This window comes from Phyllosticta capitalensis (assembly GCF_038381095.1).
Source record: "Phyllosticta capitalensis strain CBS 128856 chromosome Unknown BKA78scaffold_10, whole genome shotgun sequence".
NCBI lineage: Eukaryota > Fungi > Ascomycota > Dothideomycetes > Botryosphaeriales > Phyllostictaceae > Phyllosticta > Phyllosticta capitalensis.
The window spans coordinates 110,374-129,042 of NW_027117448.1; the positions used below are offsets into that span (position 1 = coordinate 110,374).

Below are 18,669 nucleotides of genomic sequence, written 5' to 3' on the forward strand. Positions count from 1 at the left end.
CTCCTTCTCCCCTCCACTACCCTCCCCTCCTTTACAATTCCCCCAAATCCGCAGCTCTTTCGCGGTAGGTGGCTAACTAGTGAACTAGAAACATTCACCACCTTCATTCAGGTCCAGGTTCAGACAAGCGCTTGTTTGAATCCCAATTCCCACCGCCATCCATCATTTTGCTCTTTTGACGTTTCGCCCCTAGGTTTTGTGCGCAGCGTATTCCTCTTGCCCATACGAAAGCTAAAACTCGCCACCACTACCACTACCACGTCCCCCAGACGAAGCAGATGCCGTCCTCCACCTCGCTCCCGTCCATCCCGTCTCCTGCTGGACGAGACGAGGCAGATGGGCTTTGTTTTCGGTTGTCTGCAGTGAGCGCCGCGCACGAGACGATGACTCATGAGGGGACTGCTTTGTCCACTTGCTCCTAACTATACCTCTACTCGTTTCTGACTCCTCGCCTTCTGACCCCTGCCTCTGACCCCTGCCCCTGCCCCCTGGCCTCACACACCTACACCCGCAACCGCAACGGTTGGAAGAACGCCAGGACGGACGGCCGGTGTCACAGCAGCAGCGGCACAAGCAATCGGACGCACGCATCGCAAGGCTGTTCTTCGGGGTGAAGAGAGTAGGGGGAGGGATGGTGACAGTGATGGTGATGGTTGTCAGCTATCAGCAAGAGGAAGAAGGAGAGGTAGACAGAGAAGAGGGTGAAGAGGTGGAGTTAGTTGCATTTGCTGTTGTACTATGTGGTTGGTTGAATGGAGACATGCCTCGCTTCAGGGGTAAGTAAGTTGGGTATGTAGAGTAGGCGTGCGTGGTGGAGGAGTGATGGGCACTTCTACCTACATGTGTGGCCTTGCCAGCTAGCTCTTCCACACAATCACCACAGTCAACCCGTGGCCGTCTGTCCCTCTACTCACTCCCTGCCACCGCTCCCTCTCCTCCCGCAACGCAAATCCTCCAGCCGGCCGCCTCTGCCTCTCCTCCCTCTCCCGCGGGCGGCGTCAACTCCAGCGACAAACCAGCTCCCAGCCCCTCCCCCACACAGCAACGCCCTCAAAAGCCAGGCGGCTCAACTTTACCGCAACAATAGAGATACCCATCGCCGCTTTTGCAATCACAGTCGGCGAGGTGCGTCGCGTTATCTCGTAGCACCGTACGCCACTCGTCCATACACGCGCTCGCCAGCAGCCGCTCGCGCTCCGCATCCTCGCAGGCGATCCACCAGCGCAGCGCGTAGCTAGCAAAGCAGAGCCACAGGTTGGCCGAGACGGCGGCGGCGCCGTGCGAGCGACACGCCGCGTCGGCCGCGTCCATGAAGGCGTTGATGTCCGCAAAGACGTGGTGTGTGGAATCGAGGAAGGCGGGCAACGGCAGGTTAGCTTTCTCCGCGTTCTGGCGAACCCGTTCAATCTCGGTAGGGTCGTGCAAGATGTCCAGCTCCCCGATGAAGTCGACTGCCTGCGCCTGGTCCCACGTCGCAACCCGCCGCTCCGGCGCTCGCTGGGCCACGACCTCTACCCACGCGCCCGCGCCCCGGGCAGCTGCATCCACTGCGCGTCTGCGAGCAAGAACGCATCTCGTTCTCCCTCCAGCGGCGCGTCGTCGCCGTCGCCGTACGCCCTGCGCACCAGCTCGGCGGCGTACTCGTTAGACGACGGGCCGCGGACCTTGCGCACGTCGGGCTGCTCCCAAAAGGCTTCGGTGCCGTCCCAGAACTTGCGGATGCGCGAGGTGGGTGGCCCATCATGCCTTTGGGGTCGTCGTAGTCGATGGGCTCCAGCCTGCGCTCCCAGGCGGGCTCGTCGTAAAAGTCGAGGAAGATGCGGAGGATGCGGAGGCGCCAGAGGGCGGGGAATCGCAGCCATGGCTTCGAGAATTTGTTGTATTTGCGCCGTGCTTCGAAGTTGCGGTAGCAGTGGTTGGCTTCGCGCAGCAGGAGGGCGAGCTCTGAGGAAGTGTACGCTGGGAAGCCGTTGACGTCGAGAGGCTGGGTGCGGTCGTACACTTCTGATAGGGATGTTGCTATTTCCGTGGACGTGGCAATTGAAGGCCGGCTCGTCGTGATGAAGAGGTATGGCTCCCGGCCATTGTTGGAAATGTCGACCATGACGATGCGGTTGAGAGGAACGGGGAGGACTATTTGGCAGGGTGATATAAGATGCCACCACCAGAAGAAATGCGCGAGAAAAATGATAGTTCGTCTAGGATGCTGCGGCTCATTTCAGGGTGTCATAATGTGTGGGTCGTAACAGTAGACAAAAGAAACACGCTCCACCAAAACCAACCTCTCCTCTCTTCTGACCACGTCTAATTCATCCACTTCTGCAAAACATCCGCACTCGCACCCCTGACGAGAACATGCACGTGATCGACGCCCCGGACGCTCTGCAGCGATACCCAATTCTTGAACCACAGCACCGCGTCGCCCTTCTGGCGCTCGCTGACCGCCTGTCGGAACTCGCGCGTCACAAAGTCTTCGACCGTGCGGCGCGCGTCGTCGGTCAAGTCGCCGTCTTCCGGCTTGATGGCGAGCGGCGTCTTGAGCCAGACGCAGAAATGAGCAATGCCCTTTTCCATGCCGTACGGCCAGTCGTTTTGGAGAATGGCATAGTCGGCGCGGTCGGCAAAGGGAGTGTTGTTTTTGGTTGCGAAGCGTGGAGGTGAGCCCGGCAGCGGTGTCCAGTGCAGGCGCTGGGCTAGGATGTAGTTTGTGAGGGAGCCGTGTTCGTTTCTGATGCGGTGCGTCCAGACCAGATAGGCGCGCAGTTGAGAGGGGTAGCGGGTGAGTAGATCCAGCGAGTTGGCGCCGACGAGCGATTGCAGGTCGGTCCAGGTGTGTGGTGAGTAGTCGTCGTCGGAGCGTGCACTGAGAATGTGGAGGTCCAGTTCCTTAAGTGGTCAGCAGGGTACATGCAACATGGCGGGTGCTTACGCTCAAATGTGGATTTTGAATGAGCATCTGCTGAGGGGTGGCATTGGCGTAAAAGGCCTCGAGATCCGGGATTGTATTTCCAGAAGCTTCAATCGAATCGTGCATGGTGGAGAGGTTGTAGGAGTTGATGTTGTTGTTGTAAACGCCAGGTAGGGTAATGGTGCGCGGGAGCTTGGGCGTTGTGCGGATCTCCTTGCCTCTTTTGACCAAAAAGCGCCGGCCATCGGGGCGGAACTGTTCCTCTCTTCCCCACGCGCTCGCTTTTCGCCTCAACGTCGTCACCTCACGCCAGCCAGGTATTTATTCTCCGGCAGCGCCATCATCATCGAGCTCCATCGTCGTCGCACGTCTTCGACTTCAATTGTTGCCGCAATGTCGACCTCTGCCCTGTCGCCCGGCTATGTCCACGGCGTCTACATTCCGTCGGCGCTGCTCATTGTCGGCACCCTCATCATCAAGAAGGAATGGGCGCCTTTTGCCGTGCTCATTGCGGCGGCATTGGGTGGGTGGAAGATCTTTAACAACCGTAAGTCCACTTCGTCCCTCTGGAGCTCCAGCTAACAAAACAGAACCGCGCAAATTCCTCAAGCCCGACGCGTTCCAAGAGATTCCTCTGACGGAAAAGACGGTCCTGAGCCACAACTCGGCCATGTAAGTCAATTGCCAACTACCAAGTTCTGTGCTGATTGAATAGCTACCGCTTCGCCCTCCCCCGTCCTACCGACATCCTCGGCCTCCCCATCGGCCAGCACCTCTCCATTGGCTCCATGCTCCCCGGGCAGACCAAGGAAATCGTTCGCTCCTACACGCCCGTATCCTCGGACGAAGACGTCGGCCACGTCGACCTGCTTATCAAGGCGTACCCCACCGGAAACATTTCAAAGTATGTCGCGTCGCTCAAGATTGGCGACAAGATCCGCGTCAAGGGCCCCAAGGGCGCCATGGTCTACACGCCCAACATGGTGCGCCACTTTGGCATGATTGCGGGCGGCACCGGCATCACGCCCATGCTGCAGATCATCAAGGCGATTGAGCGCGGCCGCAGCGCCGGCGACAAGACCGAGGTCGACCTCGTCTTTGCCAACGTCAACGCCGACGACATTTTGCTCAAGGAGGACCTCGACGCCCTGGCCAAGAAGGACCCCGGCTTCAGGGTCCACTACGTCCTCAACAACCCTCCCGAGGGCTGGACCGGCGGCGTTGGCTTCGTCACCGCCGACATGCTCAAGGTAGGTCCAACAGCTCGCCATTGGCGCCATCTGCTGACCTCTTCAGGAAAAATTCCCCGGTCCCGCCGCCGACGTCAAGGTGCTCATCTGCGGCCCTCCGCCCATGGTTTCGGCCATGAAGAAGGCCACCGAGTCGCTGGGCTACACCAAGGCCCGTCCCGTTTCCAAGCTCGAGGACCAAGTCTTTTGCTTTTAGTGCGACGTCGGCTGTCGACGATCAAAACACATTGCACGAGGCGCCGATGTCGGAGCACGATAGACGGAGCGTGACAAAAGTACAGAACCATATAGATGATGCCATGATACCATGCACAATATGATTTTTGTTTGGCGGCCAAGTGATTTGATTGTACAGCATTTACCACAACTCCCACACGCTAGGTGGCAGCACCGTCCTCATGATCCCCCAGTGCTCGACCGCGCTTTTCTCGTGCCCCTTCTCGAGCACGTCCTCCCCTCCCTTCCTCAAAACACCCAACTTTTCGTCCGGCGTAAACGGCACCTCCCAATCCGCGCGGGGCACCATCATGCGCTGACGGACGATGCTGTTGAGGTAGTCGCGCTCCTCGGCCTGGCGGAAGCGAATGGGCTCGGCGACGGGGCGGCAGAAGAGCACCATGTTTATAAAATCCGTGTCATCCTCGGGGAGAGGGTTGCCCTCGACGTCCGTCTTCGGCTTCTGCTGCTTCTCGCTGTCGCGGAAGATGCGGCAGGACGGGAACACGGCGTGGATGGTGTTGAGGACGAGCTGCGTGGTCGGCAGCGCCAGGTCGCCGGCGTAGTTGATGGCGACGACGCCGTCGTCGGCCCGCAGCAGCGTCTTGAGGCCTTGCAGAAACTCGACCGTGAACAGCGCCGCGGGCTCCGCGCCCCCCGTGAACACGTCGTGCACGATGTAGTCGAACGAGCCGGGCTGCGACGCCGCCGCATCCGCTACCCACGGCACCGCGTCCGCGATGACGGCCGTGTGGTTGGCCGGCAGGTGGAAGTGCTTGCTCGCCATGGCGTGCACGACGGGGTCGAGCTCGACGACGGTGGTGTTGATGCCGTGCTTGACGAGGGCGGCCGGCGCAGTCCCAATCCCCAAGCCGATGTTGAGGGCGCGCTTGGCGCCGTCCGGGCGCTCCTGGTCGGCGGGGAGCGTCTTGACGAGGCGCACGGCTTCCAGCATCACGAAGACCGAGTAGATGGGCTCGGGGTGCCACTGGCCCGTCTCCATGCGCGCGGGCGTCACCATCCAGTGCCCGCCCAGCAGGCTGTGGTCGCAGCGCAGCACGCGGAACTGGCTCTCGCGCGACTCGAGCACCGACACGTAGCCCGTCAGCGACTCGTGGCGCTCGAGCAGCGTGTAGTTGTGGGCGGCGAGGGCGTCGTTGGCGACGGCAAAGTTGCTGGGGAAGTGCGGGTTCAGACTGACGGTGTGGAAGAGGGCGGGCAGGACCAGCACGAGCAGCAGAGAGGGCGACACGGCTGCGTGTAGAGCGGCGACTAGCAATGAGAGCCCGGACCGCGTGAAGAGAGGGCTGCTCCCCATGAGAGGGAGCAGTAGCGCAGCGGCATATTTCTCGACAAACAAGACGACAAAGGCCAGTGGAGAGAGGTACGGCGGGAGAAGATCAATGGCACAGTAGACGGATAGGGCCACGGCGGGAAACAGGGTCAAAGCTTCGGTGACGACGGGCCCGTAGGCGGCGCCGAGGGAGCTCGAGTACCGAAATAGCAACGCCTGCAGCGGCTGGCTCCAGAAGGCGACGAGAGGGATCCAGCGGGGATTGAGGCTCTTTTTGAAGATGGTTTTGGCCGCGACGATGGAGACGACGACGGTGAGAAGCGCCTTGGAGTGCCAGATGGAGGCGGGGATGCTGCCGTAGACGGGCGAGAGGGTCAGCTGAGACACGGCGGAGCTGAGGCCGGCGAGGACCAGGAGAGCAGAGGCTTTGGCGATGGAGGTTGTTGTTGATGTCGTTGTTGCCGACTTGGGCTTGCGGGTAGTCTTTTGTTTGGCCATGGTGCCAGCACCGGAGCGAAGTAGGAATTGAGAGTTTAAATAGAAGAGAAGATGACAGCTGGCGGAACTCTGGGCGGAACAGGCGGAGATGAAAAGTTAAAAACGACAGCAGAGGATGCGGTAAAACATGTGCAGAAAGGACAAGAAATAGCGAAACGACTGAAGGACGGAAGAAGTAAAGGAAGTAGAGGAAGAGTTGTCGGCCATGGTGTGGTGTTGAAGATGCAGATGCATATGCAGGGGTCAGGTGGGTGGGCCTGATTGACATCACCGTCGCCGGTTGAGGCTCTCGTCTCGCACATCGCAACTCACACCCAACTCACCGGCCTGTGTCCTGTGTCCGTCTCCACCGGCCTCGCCTAACACCTTCAACCTCTCCTCTTCCTTTTCTCTCCTCACCCGAACAACATGCCTTTTCTCGACCGCACCATCGCCCCAGACGACCCCCCAAACAGCATGCAACCCGACCCCGACCACATGCAGATCGATACCTCTTCGTCGTCCGCCTCCCCACCACAAAATCAAGACGCCCGCATCCGCGTCAAGAACCGCCGCAAGCGCTACCTCGACACCCACCCCGAATACTTCAACTCGGGCCTCGAGCTGGCCGACCCGCTGCTGTACGACCGCCTCGTGCGCCGCTTCCAAACCCCCGCCGAACGCGAAGCCGAAGGCCGCGCCAAGGGCTACAGCGGCGTGCTCGAGGCCGACCTGCTGCGCTCCGAGGCCAAGCTGGCCGCCCTCCAAAACCCCGACGGCAGCAGCGTCGCCGTGCGGCGAAGCTCCAACGGCGACATCCAAATCCTCGACGACGACAACGACGAGCTGGCGACCATGACGAAAGAGGAGGGCCTGGCGCGCTGGCGCGACGACATGACGCAGCGCTTCCTGCGCGGCGAGGACCGCGACTTCCGCTACGAAGAGGTCGACGAGAGCGACGAGTGGGACGACGTGGCCGAGGAGACGCGCGACGCCCACGACCGCTACTTCGACGCCCAAACCCCCGCCTGGGTGCACTCGGGCCCCGGCTCCCCCCGAATCACGGGCGAGACGGGCGTCCAGGACTTTTGACAATCAACAAGACGCGGGTCGGTGTCGACGTCGACGACATCGCGCGCCGTCAAGCGCCAGTCGGACCACGACCTGTTTTCGCAGCAGTCGAAAAGGCCGGCGTTGTGCATGGACGGCGGAGCCGCTCATGGTGTGGATGACGATGCGTCCGAGACCGTCACCGTTGCGACCCACGTTGGCTGCGAAAAATGCCGTCATCCGTCGTTTGTCAAGGTGCAGCTTTTTGACTGAAGCGCCGCCCGCGTTGTCGTCCGCCAATAATCAATCGCCTTCCTTACTTCCCTGACGATCAGGCCCGTCACATTCAGGGCATGACGACCACGTGCTCTGCGCCACGATGGGGACCCTTATTTTTTTCCTCTCCCGCACCAGGGCTCGACGGATGAGCCCCAAGACGACATAGCTACCGCAGTAGTTGAGCTTCATGCATATCATTTCAGCGAGGCGAGGCATCATCATCAATCACGGCATCCAGCAGCGTCGGCATCAACATTTGCATTTTGCATTACGACCCCCTACCTACCCCCATCTTCTCACCATCCTATTTTACATTTGAGCCTTCTTCGTCCAAGTTACTAGAGAGATACCACCACTACCACCTACCTCCGCACCTCCTCCTTTTTCTTCATCTTTCTTGCCTCCTCTCCTTTGGCAAAATCTTTTTTATTACATGAGCGCTTTATCTTGGCCTTCCTTCCTTCTCCCTTCCTTCCTTTTACTTGTTACTAAGTTTTCTTCCTGTCACGACCACTCCCCCTTTGGACTTGTTGGAACACTGAGATTGAAGCAGTAGCAGCAGTAGCGGTAGCAGTAGTAGCACGTGGTTGTAGGAGCCGAGACGAGACGAGCAGAGCAGAGCAGAGCAGCGCAGCATTCGATGATGCCACCCATGCCTTTTTAGAGTGCGGGGAGAAGCTGAAGCTGTGTGTGTAGCTGCTTGGGCAGGGAAAAAATTTTGCGCTGCTGTGTGCTGTACATTGTACATATATAGACATGTACATATGCATGTCAAAAGTCAATGAAATCGAAATAAATGCAAAGACGATGACAGCTGGAGTTTGTATGGCATTGGTTTTTGTTTGGTTTGGAGTGGGAAGGAAAGGGAAGGGAAGGGAAAGAGGTGTGATTTGGTGAGGCGTTTGTGTTTGTCTGGCTGTGTATCTGTCGCCAGTGCTGTGGTGTCTGCGCGGTGGTGTTGTGGTTGTACAAGACAAGACAATGACGTTATGCTATAGGAATACTAACCGTGGCTGATGGCTCCGCTGCTGCTGCTGCTGTAGTTATCTCATCCCTTCTAGACCCCTCTCCGTCCATCTCCTCGCAAGCAACAAAGTAAACAGACTACAGCAAAGCAAAGGCAAAAACACGGGCTGAACAGACAATCGACATGTGCGACATGCATGCATGCATGCATGCATAACCAGCATGTCCCCCGGATGGACCCGGCTGGACAATCTGGAAGGAAGAAGGAAGAGCAAACGGGAAACATGAAATAGGGAATAGGAGAGATGTCAGATGGAGGGGGGAGCAATCGGGATAAATGCCTGCCCGCCCGCCGAGCCTATGGACGAGGTGGATGCAAGGGAATGCGATAAGAGGGGATGAGAGGGGATAGTATGAGATGAAATGAGATGAAATGCAGCAAGTAAGTGGGTAGGGTGGGTGGGGTGGGTGGATTTGGCGAGGAGAGGAAGAGAGGAAGAGAGGGGCATCGAGAGTGAAAGAGACGGAGTAGTAGTCCTCATGCCGGTCGAGAGCCGGCCCGTCTGTGTTGTTTGGTGATTGGAGCGCGAATGCCGGACGCTGGACGACGCACTTCCTCGCGCCATCTCATCTGGACGGGACGGGAAAGATGTGAAGACGAACTTCGAGCAGCAGGTGTGGTGTCTGTTTCTGCCCCTGCCGTTCCGCTACGGTGGCTTCTGCTGTCTATGAATGAATGGGTTTGGTGGTCAAGACGACTGGGTAGGCCTGGGCTGGCCTGGGCTGGGCTGGCTGCTGTCAAGTCGTGTCAATACGCCCCTCTTGCGCGCGTCTGTGTCCGCGTCCGCGTGCTGCGGCGCGTGTTGGCCGGCTGCTGTTGCGCTGGCGCTGGCACTGGCTTGTTGGACTGGGACTTGGATTTGGACTTGGCGGCGTCACCGTCCTTAGCCGCTGTGTTTGTTTCTGCGGCCTTGCTGGTCGTCTTCTTGTTTTTGGGCTGCGGGTTGCGGCCGGCGGATGATGTTGTAGTTGTTGTGCGCTTGCTGCGCGTTGTGGCGGGCTTGACGCTGGCTGAGGCCTTCTTCTCTGCCTTCTTCTCTGCCTTCTTCATCGTCTTTGCCTGTGTCGATTCCTGGGCCGGCTTGGTCGTGGTTTGCTGGCGTTGGCGAGTGCTGCGACGTGGAGCGGCGGTGGTTGCGGCTTCATCCTGTGCTACGGCATATTCCTGTCCACGTCGAGTCGCGCGGCGGCGAGGGACGGTAGTCCGAGTCTCGTCGGGGCGTTCGTGTTGGACACGACGAGCGTCGTTTGCAGCCGTCTTGCTGCTGGCATTGTTGGTGCGCCTGCTCTTCCGCGGTCGCGCTTCCGTCTCTTCGTCTACTTCCTCCTCGACTGGAGACTCGCTGCGGCGTTTTTTGGATGGGCTCTCTGCGGTCGACGACAACTTCCTCCGAGGCCCTTTGCGAAACGATTTCTCTCCTTTTCGCAGAGGCGCGATTGGTCTTGTCGCTGATTCCGACGCTGCTTCTTCGGCAACCATGATTTTGCGCTGTTCTTCAATCCATTGCAATAAGATCTCGTGGTAGTCTTGATGATCTTGGTTCTCCTCGGTTTCCTCAGTATTTGCGTGCATCTGATGGTGGTAGTCTTGAAATTCGATCCAATTCTGCAGGCGCGTTTGGTCTTTGATCTGAACCTCCAGGTTGGCCTCGCCTTGGAGGCCGAACGTGTTGCGCCTTTCACGAAATCTGTCCAGATAGTCTTGGAATTCTGGAAGGCTCTGCGGTCGCCATTTTTGGCGCCATTCACAAAACTCTTGCCAATCTTGAAGCTGCGACCAGAGAATCAATCTTTCGCCAACGCTTTTCCACCACCTTACAATGCCTCCATAGTTCCCGAGTCCGTCTTCGTAAGGGTGCTGTATTGTTGTCGGCACGCAGGGGGGACAGCCTTGGTCTTCGAGCTCTTTTCTTTGCTCTTGCTCGATATCCGAATTTCTCGGAAGGGTTGACAGTCCTTCAACGAAGAGCGGTGTTGCTTGATCGGATGGAGTCGGCGTGCGGAAATTCTCAGGCGAGACGTAACGTGGAGTTCTTGCCTGTTCTAATTTTTTGTCCAGAAGACCAAGATCCAGAGGAAGCTCGATGCGCGCTAACATTCGTCCATAAGCCTTCGAGATCTCTTTGGGATCGAATTCTTGTGCTAAGGTCTTGCGCTGTTCTTCAATCCATTGCAACAAGACCTTATGGCCCTCTATCGCATCTTGATGGCCGATGTCATTCTCGATATCTGCGTGAATCTGATGGTGGTAGTCTTGGAACTCCACCCAATTCTCCAGCGGATTTTGCTCTTTAATTTCGCGTTTTAAGCCTACCTCACCGTCGAGGCCAAATTTCTTGCGTCTTTGACGAAGTTCGTCGAGGTACGCGTCAAACGCAGGCGCTCTGAAGCGTTGCGGTCGGCGATTTTTACGCCACCTGCAGAATGCTTTCCAATCTTCAAGTTGCATCCACATGACCTCTTGATGACCCTTACTCTTCCAATATTTTACGATTGCTTCAAAGTCACCCAGATCGTCCTCGTAGGGATAATTGATGTCATCGGGACAACATGGGGGGCAGCCGTGGTCTTCGAGAGCCTTACGAGACCGCTCCTCACAGGCCACTATGTGCTGGAAGTCTCTCACCGAGTCGTAGAGAGACCATGGAGGCGTGGCTTGATCACATGAGGTCGGCGAACGAATGTTTTCAGGAGACGCATGTCGGGGAGTGGTTGTTCGCTGCAGCCTCCGATCCAGGTCTTTTGGATCAATAGTGCGCGAGAAGCGTCCCAACAGGAACTCCTTCGGATCCCAATTTTCTCCAGAAGCCATGGTCATTCGTATGATGAGGTTGAGTTTGCGGGAAAGAAGCGCGCGCAAACGCGACTTGGATGAGGCGACGTGCGTCTTGCAGCATCAGTTGCGAGGTGTGGCGAGACGACGCGTGAGAAGATGGCCGTTCAGAGGTCGACGCTCCAGCGCTTACCGCGCCGCAGGATGACTGTGTGCAGAAGCGACAGACGCGCGCTGGCGGTTGATTGGTTGTACAAGGTGTCGTTCTCGATTCGGAGTCGTTGACCGCGACTGACTGGTGGAAAAGTCGTGGCCTCTCCGACCTCATCCAGGGCAAAACCGCATCTTCTCGCCGCACCTTGCAATCACCGGATCATCTTGCACACATGTTCCATTTTCGCATAGCCGGGGCCAAGTTCCACAAGCATGACCAACGCCACCTCCTCACAGCTTCCTCGTAAACGCTCAAAACCATTCAATAGCCGCCGGCCCTGGACCTGCAACTCGCATATTTGGGAATCAAAATCTCATAACTAGGGGCCCACCAGGATTTGGGAAACATTGACCAGTGAAGATTGGACTGTGCCTCTCACCCACAGGGCAGATGGGAAAAAAGAGGAAGGCATGGGGATGATAGTGCGCGGTATCGTCAACCTCCGAGTCACAGGCACTGGCACCTTCCATAGCCGCCCAGGCAAATGTCTTCGCTTAGTGAAGAGGCTCATCAACAATATAAACCTTGGGTTTTCCAGAATTCTCTCGGTCCTTCAATTGCAGCGAAATCATTCTCACAAATCATTCATTCAAACAACTTTCGAGCCGGCCAGATGACGTTTGACACCAACGTGTTCGCGGTTCTCGTCCCCCCGGCCAGATATTCTGCAGCATCTCATGCATTTAGGCTTCAGGAAAACAAGAAATTCCGGATTGGTTCCACTGGCAGCGATCCTGTACTACCCGCAAAACGAGTTCGAGAGAAAACTCCGTCTTTTGAGCAAAATCAAGCGACAGCTCAGAGGATTCTTGATGACCCAGGCAACCTCGTACTTCGATTTGACAACCCCCCGAAAGATCGCACCAAAGGCTGGGTTTTTGGCGCCAATCCCGACATCTGCGACATTCTCCTTGAACCTCCTCAAGCCGTTGCGGATAAAGTGCACGTCAGCAGCCAGCATTTTTCCATCAACATCGATCAGCAATGCCGAGTCTTTCTTTCTGATACATCGACAAATGGAACCTATGTCGGCCACGATGGACAAAACGAAGAGATCAAACGCAATCGCTTCACATGCTTTCTCTCTCTAGAGCCAGGAGAGCGTTTTTGGAACGAAAATTCCATCAAGGTCGCTCATGGTGAGGAGGGCATCGCGTTTCGAATCATATTCCCGCACCATCACTCCGGGAGTCAACAGTATCTCAAACAGCTGGAACAATTTGTCTCTATGAGCAGACGCGCGCTTCCATTTCTGGACGCACTCAACGTCCAATCCGAACAGCTCACTCCTGTGGGACACTCTAGGCCCATAACGGTCAAGAAAGGCCAGCTGTACTACAAGGCTGCTGAACCCTTGGGCTCGGGAGCATTTGGTACGGTCCGCAAAGTTGTCAACCTGGAAATTGGCAAGATATTTGCGGTCAAAGAGCTCCATACCCCTTCCCCACAGCAGAGGAAGCAGTTCAAGTTTGAGGCTGATCTGATGACAAAAATCAAACATGTAAGCCTATTTACAAGCCTTCTTATCGTATTTGGTCTAACTCTCCAAAAGCCAAACATTGTAGAAGTTATTGCCTTTGAAGACGAGTCCCAACCCCGAATTACTATGGAATTCTGTTCTCACGGTAGTCTGCAAGACACCAGACCTGCCACGCTCAATGATGTTGTTAGCGTGCTTCGCCAAATTCTGCTTGGCGTCAGTTACATGCACAGGCAAAGATGCGTGCACCGAGACCTCAAACCAGCAAATATCTTGGTCAGGAGCTACTTCCCTTTTCAGATCGCAATCGCAGACTTTGGACTTTCAAAACAGTTCGAAGACAATTTCTACACCAGACGGTATTGTGGTACCCCTGGGTGGATGGCCCCCGAAATTCAACCCGACTCGGCTCAGTACTATTTCGCTCCTCCAGTCGACGTTTTCGCAACCGGGACCATCATATATGACCTCTTGCCCATCGATTGGGATATCAGTAAAGGTTGGGCTCCGGTGGAAAGAGTACTCAACAAATGCGGAGCCCTGAAACCTTTGATTTGGTCCATGATCAAGCACAACCCGCAAGAGCGTCTGACTGCACAACAATGTCTCGACAGAGGTTGCGACTATGGACTTTTCAGGAGATGCAGAGCCGCCACGGGCGAAACCTTTGAGGACGGGCCATTGGAATACATACTTCTTGACGACATCTCCGAGACGCCGCGATGGCGTAAGATTACCTCATTGCTATTACAGAGTCCCGAGTTGAAAGATGGTCTGATTGCATGGGCAAGCAAGTCGGTCGTCGATCCCGATTCACCTGGAACTGAAAGCCGCGGGACTAAAGGCAATCCCCGTCATCCGACAGCAAGTTCTCATCAGACAGGGAGCGGCGGTCAGCATGGGGACAGTTTTATGAACGAATTCGTCGACTTCAATGGTCAGGCTGGGCGTAACCCAGCCACGATGCGTGCCAGCACGCAGAACGCAACAATCACTGGCCACGCAAGGCCTACGAAGGTCCAGGGCCTGCAACCATCAACCAACCGCTCCAGCAGAAGCAAAAGTCCGTTATCGGTGAACAAGAGAGGTCAGCTCGACAAGAAAAGCCAGCTTGCTGACCCATCACGTGTCTCCAAACCCGTGTCACGGGTGACGAGGTCGACGGGGGCTACGGCGGAACCAGTAGCACATCAGCCTTACCCAATGCCTCCGATCAAAGGCTCTCAGGAGTTGAACTATGGCACGAACAGTCGCGGCACAGAGAAGAAATCAGGTGGCCTCTCTCGATTCTGGACTAAGAAGTAGACGCATCTGTTTAGTACAGCATCTTTTGTCAAGCCTTGGACACAAGCCGGTTACTGTTTGCGACAAGAACCAATCTGTCACTGTGGTGGTGTAGACACTGTTACAAAGGTCGTATCTTGGTCCTCCTTCTCTACTTGCTTTTCATTGTTTTCCTATTGTAAATTGGATATTTGCATTGCAGCTCTGGCCAAACAGATTGAGCAGGAAAGTCTTCGTTAGCATCTCTAGTTCTAGTTCAAATCTATCCGCGTTGGTGGTTGATCGCGGCGCTCATTCCCCATTCAACCTAGACCTCGGCTGACCCAGCAGTCAGCAGAAGAAGTCGTGACCTTACAATTCAACTTCGCCTCCCTCGTAGCGCTCCGACTCTCCACAAAACAATTCACGCCGCTACCCCGCCGGTGCTGTGAGCGCGTAAAACCATCCAACTACAGCCTGGACTAAATCCGCTATCTCGCTTATTTGAACATGGCCGAAACGTCATCTCGCCATGGCGAGTTCGCGACGATGAATGCCACATGAAGCTGCTCTGGGCAAAAGACTCCGTCGATGATAAAGCCGCGCCTCATTTTCGCAGACTGGCCATAAGCGACCAATACCAGTCATTAGCCGCTTGGATGGATTCCGCAACGCCACCAAGTAGAGACTGGAATTGGAGAAGGGCAACCAATTGGACCGGCTAATTGTTCGCATGATGGTAGACGATGAGTCAACAGCGATGCCTAGCGCAAATCAATGTCCCGATGCAGGTTGCAATCATCTTAAGGAGAACAATGACCAAGAATCGCGAGACAGTTGTGAATGCCGACAAACTTGGGCACATTTTGCCGATATCAGCACCTCATGTAACCTGCGAGACGACAGCAGAGCATTCGGGCACCTCCGCACAGAGCAGTGGTCGCATCCAAGCGTCTGCGTCTTTGATCGGCGATACAAGAGGCGGAAAAGCTTCACAGGCATTCACCATCCGTCTGAATCAATCCGCGCACACGAAAAACGTCAGCTATGCAGCAGGATCATTCCCAAATAACGGAAAGAATTTGCCGTCTCAGGGGTCCACTCTCCGTGTGCCGAAGCAGTCACAAGCGCCCTCTAGACGTCCGGTCAGTTCCTCGCCTGCTGACCAACGGACGGCCGCTTCTCGCGGTGCCGTTTCCAGTACCTACACGCCCCGAATAACAAGATCAGCGGTAGCAGCGAAGCGAGTAGCCCATCAACCTTACCCAATGCCCCCGATCAGAAGCTCTCACGGAATGAATCCTGGCACGAAGAGTCGCAGCACAGATCAGAAGTGAGGTGGTATTTCTCGATTCTGAAGCAAGAAGTAAACAGGGTAAGTCTTTCTCCTGGCCTTGTGCACAATCCGTGTGCACGTGCTTACGATGGTAGGCTCAAACACCATGGAAAGCCTCCTTACGAGGCGGTGCAGGCACTATCATCTTCCAACGCACCTCACTTCCAATTAGTCGCATCTCGGTTCTACTCTACTTTCTTGTGGTCAATTTGGTGTTTCTGGGTGGGCTGAAATCATGAAAGTTTGCGTCGCGGCTCTGGTCATGCAGATAGAGTATGAAGATTGTTTGGCATCTGATTTGACCTTGATTCTCGGAAGTCTAGACCAATCATCTCATTCAACGACCACGACTCTTTTCCCGGCGATGTTGCTTATCCTCAGTACCGTAAATCAACCCCGCCGTCAGGATCTCCAAGTCTTGTTGACGACGGACTTTTTAGACAGTTCTGATCCCCAGCGTAGCGAAGCAGAGTCTAGGTACAATCATAAAGATGAGACTGGTCCAATTGCATTTCGGATAAACGTTGGATGTCCATAGCTAATTAGATTACAGATAAATATTCTACATAGCCCATGCATAGCTAAGGCATTAAGGCATAAAAGCAACAAGGTATTAAGGCAATAAGGGGGTCCGCAGGGGTTTCCCCCGCGACTATCCACTCCTTAATCCACTCCTTAATCCACTCCTTAATCCACTCCTTAATCGACTGCTCAATCGACTGCTCAATCGACTGCTCAATGGACTGCTCAATCGACTGCTCAATGGACTGCTCAATGGACTGCTCAATGGACTGCTCAATGGACTGCTCAATGGACTGCTCAATGGACTGCTCAATGGACTGCTCAATGGACTGCTCAATGGACTGCTCAATTGACTGCTTAATCAACTGCTCAATTGACTGTGTAATCGACTGCTTAACTGACTGCTCAATCAACTGCTTAATCCGCTGCTCAATAGACTGTGTAATCAACTACTCAATTGACTGCTTAATTATTTACTTAATTAGCTACTCAATTAACTACTTAATTGAATACTTTGTCAACTGCTTAGTTGACTGCTTAGTTAATAGCTTGATTAAAAGCTCAATTGACCGTCAAATAGGGCGCTCTTGCTTGCGTCCGATACTCTTGAACTGAAAACAGCAGTATCAGTCGCGTGTGCTGGGGCTCCATCCGTCGCGTTAAGAAATAACATGATGGTCGACATATTACCCATTCAGGACCTTGATTTTGTCGGCAAGTGCTGCCAGCAGTCGCAGTGGTGGATTCATCTTGCGGCCTCTCAGAAACCTCCGTTACAGGTTACTGACGACGGCGAGTGCTGCGACGAGGAGCAGAACGGGCTGGTACAGGCTTCTTCACCTTCTGGTGTGCGGGCCTTCCGGCTTTACTGGATTCGGGGTTGCCTTTTGTTCTGCGCGGCGGCACGTTTGCGGTCGAGTCTGCTTTTTCGACCGAAAACCGCCTCGGCTTCTTGCTGGATCGAGGCTGTTCTTGCTCAATGGAAGTTCTTTTCTTGGTGGTCGACCCTCTCGCACTGCGGGTTATTTGAGTCGATGGCTGTTCATCTTGCCGGATGGGAGCTCCAGGCGACTCCTCCTCGGGAGGTGAGCCAGCAACCATGATCTTGCGTTGCTCTTCTATCCAAGCCAGGACAGGCTCATGTCTTTTCGCGTCGTCTTCTCGGAAGGTTTCCACAAGACCCTTGTTTATTCGATGATGATAGTCTTGGAACTCTATCCAATTCTGGTAGCGGTTTTGGTCTGCAGTGTTGCATTCCAGGTGGAATTCGCCTGACAACCCAAAAGCTCTCCGCCTCTCTCGAAGCTCGTCGACGTAGGTGCGCATGGCGAGCCTTGTGGCTCTTCGTGGTCGACGTACAGCGCGCCATAGGCGAAATCTTTCCCAATCCCTCATCTGAGACCGGAGAGCCCAGTTCGGCTGTCGGAACACGGTGAGACGAGATTTGAACCATCCCAGTACTCCTTCATACTCGCCCAAGGGACCTTCATAAGGATATTCAAAGCTGCTGGGACAGCATGGAGGACAGCCCCATTCCTCTAGAATTCCTCGCGCTTTCTTCTCCCAAGCCACATCCTTCTGATGTTCGAGCTCTGGATCTGGATCTGGACTCTTTACAAAAAACGGTGTTGGCGGCGATCGCTGCGACTCTGGAGTTTGGCGCTCCGGGGTAACAAAGTGTCCTGGTGAGGCCCATCGTGGAGTAGTCGCGTTCTCCAGCTTTTGGTTCAAGAGTTCAAGATCTAGAGGCCGTGGTCTGCGTGCCAGCATCATTCCAACGGTGCGAGAAAACTCTTCATGGTCGTGGGTCTCCCTGAGGATCATGAATCTGCGCTGCTGTTCAATCCAGTACAATAATTCGGGGTGGCCTCTTCCAATTTCATTTAATTCGCCGTGGCCTCTTCCTGGATTGTAGTCGTCCCTTTGTCTAAGATTCTCCTCAATCCGGAGGTGGTAATCCTGAAACTCAATCCAATTTTGCAGTTGCGTTTGGTCTTTGATTTGAACTTCCAGGCTGGCGTCCTCGGCTTGCAGGTTAAATTTCTTGCGTCTTTTGCGAAGGTCGTCCACATAGACGTGGAACTCTGGAAGACTCTGTGGTCGATACTCTTGTCGCCATTTACAAAACTTCTTCCAATCTCTGAACTGCGAACAGAGAATCCTTCTGTGACCTCCGGTCTCCTCCCACCACTCGAATATGTTTTTATATTCGATGGGTATTTCTTCGTAGGGAAATTTAATGTTGCTCGCGACGCATGGGGGGCAGCCCTAGTCCTCAAGAGCTTTGCGATGCCGCTTCTCGGAAGCGAAACGCCAAAGTCGTGCTTTCTTTGGATTGTCGATGAACGAAGGGGTTCCTGGCTCAGATGGGGTCGGTGAGCGAAAACTCGTGGGAGAGACAATGTGCGGAGTGGCAAGTCGCTGCGAGCTTCGGTCCATGATTTCAAGATCAAGAGAGCGCGATGAGTCTTTGGGGCCAAATGCCTCATCAGAAGCCATGATACACAAAAAATGAGTGCAGGCAGGCGTATTGGAGGGGGGCACGCAAAGGCGAACAGGTTGAGAGGACGTGGCGAGGAAT

The 18,669-nt window shown here is 55.3% G+C and overlaps 8 protein-coding genes across 8 annotated transcripts; 3 read left to right on the plus strand and 5 right to left on the minus strand.

Moving 5' to 3' along the window:
- Positions 1–1,050: 1,050 nt before the first annotated feature.
- BKA78DRAFT_355782 (uncharacterized protein) lies at positions 1,051–2,104 on the minus strand (the record flags this gene model as incomplete). Its single annotated transcript, XM_066891964.1, has 2 exons — positions 1,051–1,547; positions 1,642–2,104. The coding sequence occupies 2 exons, from the start codon at positions 2,102–2,104 to the stop codon at positions 1,051–1,053; spliced, it is 960 nt and encodes a 319-aa protein (XP_066740192.1).
- A 200-nt stretch (positions 2,105–2,304) lies between these two features.
- On the minus strand, positions 2,305–2,892 carry BKA78DRAFT_256934 (uncharacterized protein; the record flags this gene model as incomplete). The annotated part of the gene is made up of 1 exon (XM_066885140.1): positions 2,305–2,892. A coding segment is annotated over one exon (588 nt), but the record flags the coding sequence as incomplete, so codon positions are not given.
- A 409-nt stretch (positions 2,893–3,301) lies between these two features.
- BKA78DRAFT_355784 (NADH-cytochrome b5 reductase 1) lies at positions 3,302–4,354 on the plus strand (the record flags this gene model as incomplete). The annotated part of the gene is made up of 4 exons (XM_066891965.1): positions 3,302–3,455; positions 3,499–3,580; positions 3,624–4,158; positions 4,205–4,354. 4 exons carry the CDS (start codon positions 3,302–3,304, stop codon positions 4,352–4,354), a joined length of 921 nt encoding a protein of 306 aa, XP_066740194.1.
- Positions 4,355–4,516: 162 nt separating this feature from the next.
- On the minus strand, positions 4,517–6,166 carry BKA78DRAFT_256933 (S-adenosyl-L-methionine-dependent methyltransferase; the record flags this gene model as incomplete). Its single annotated transcript, XM_066885139.1, has 1 exon — positions 4,517–6,166. The coding sequence occupies one exon, from the start codon at positions 6,164–6,166 to the stop codon at positions 4,517–4,519; it is 1,650 nt and encodes a 549-aa protein (XP_066740195.1).
- A 477-nt stretch (positions 6,167–6,643) lies between these two features.
- On the plus strand, positions 6,644–7,237 carry BKA78DRAFT_256483 (coiled-coil domain-containing protein-domain-containing protein; the record flags this gene model as incomplete). The annotated part of the gene is made up of 1 exon (XM_066885090.1): positions 6,644–7,237. The coding sequence occupies one exon, from the start codon at positions 6,644–6,646 to the stop codon at positions 7,235–7,237; it is 594 nt and encodes a 197-aa protein (XP_066740196.1).
- Positions 7,238–9,157: 1,920 nt separating this feature from the next.
- Positions 9,158–11,402, minus strand: BKA78DRAFT_26381 (uncharacterized protein). Its single transcript, XM_066885444.1, has one exon. The coding sequence runs from the start codon at positions 11,316–11,318 to the stop codon at positions 9,249–9,251; it is 2,070 nt and encodes a 689-aa protein (XP_066740197.1). The 5' UTR covers positions 11,319–11,402; the 3' UTR covers positions 9,158–9,248.
- Positions 11,403–12,100: 698 nt separating this feature from the next.
- On the plus strand, positions 12,101–14,539 carry BKA78DRAFT_382420 (kinase-like domain-containing protein; the record flags this gene model as incomplete). The annotated part of the gene is made up of 2 exons (XM_066893032.1): positions 12,101–12,988; positions 13,040–14,539. 2 exons carry the CDS (start codon positions 12,101–12,103, stop codon positions 14,270–14,272), a joined length of 2,121 nt encoding a protein of 706 aa, XP_066740198.1. The 3' UTR covers positions 14,273–14,539.
- A 2,246-nt stretch (positions 14,540–16,785) lies between these two features.
- Positions 16,786–18,587, minus strand: BKA78DRAFT_360238 (uncharacterized protein; the record flags this gene model as incomplete). Its single annotated transcript, XM_066892402.1, has 2 exons — positions 16,786–18,310; positions 18,401–18,587. The coding sequence occupies 2 exons, from the start codon at positions 18,585–18,587 to the stop codon at positions 16,869–16,871; spliced, it is 1,629 nt and encodes a 542-aa protein (XP_066740199.1). The 3' UTR covers positions 16,786–16,868.
- Positions 18,588–18,669: the final 82 nt, after the last annotated feature.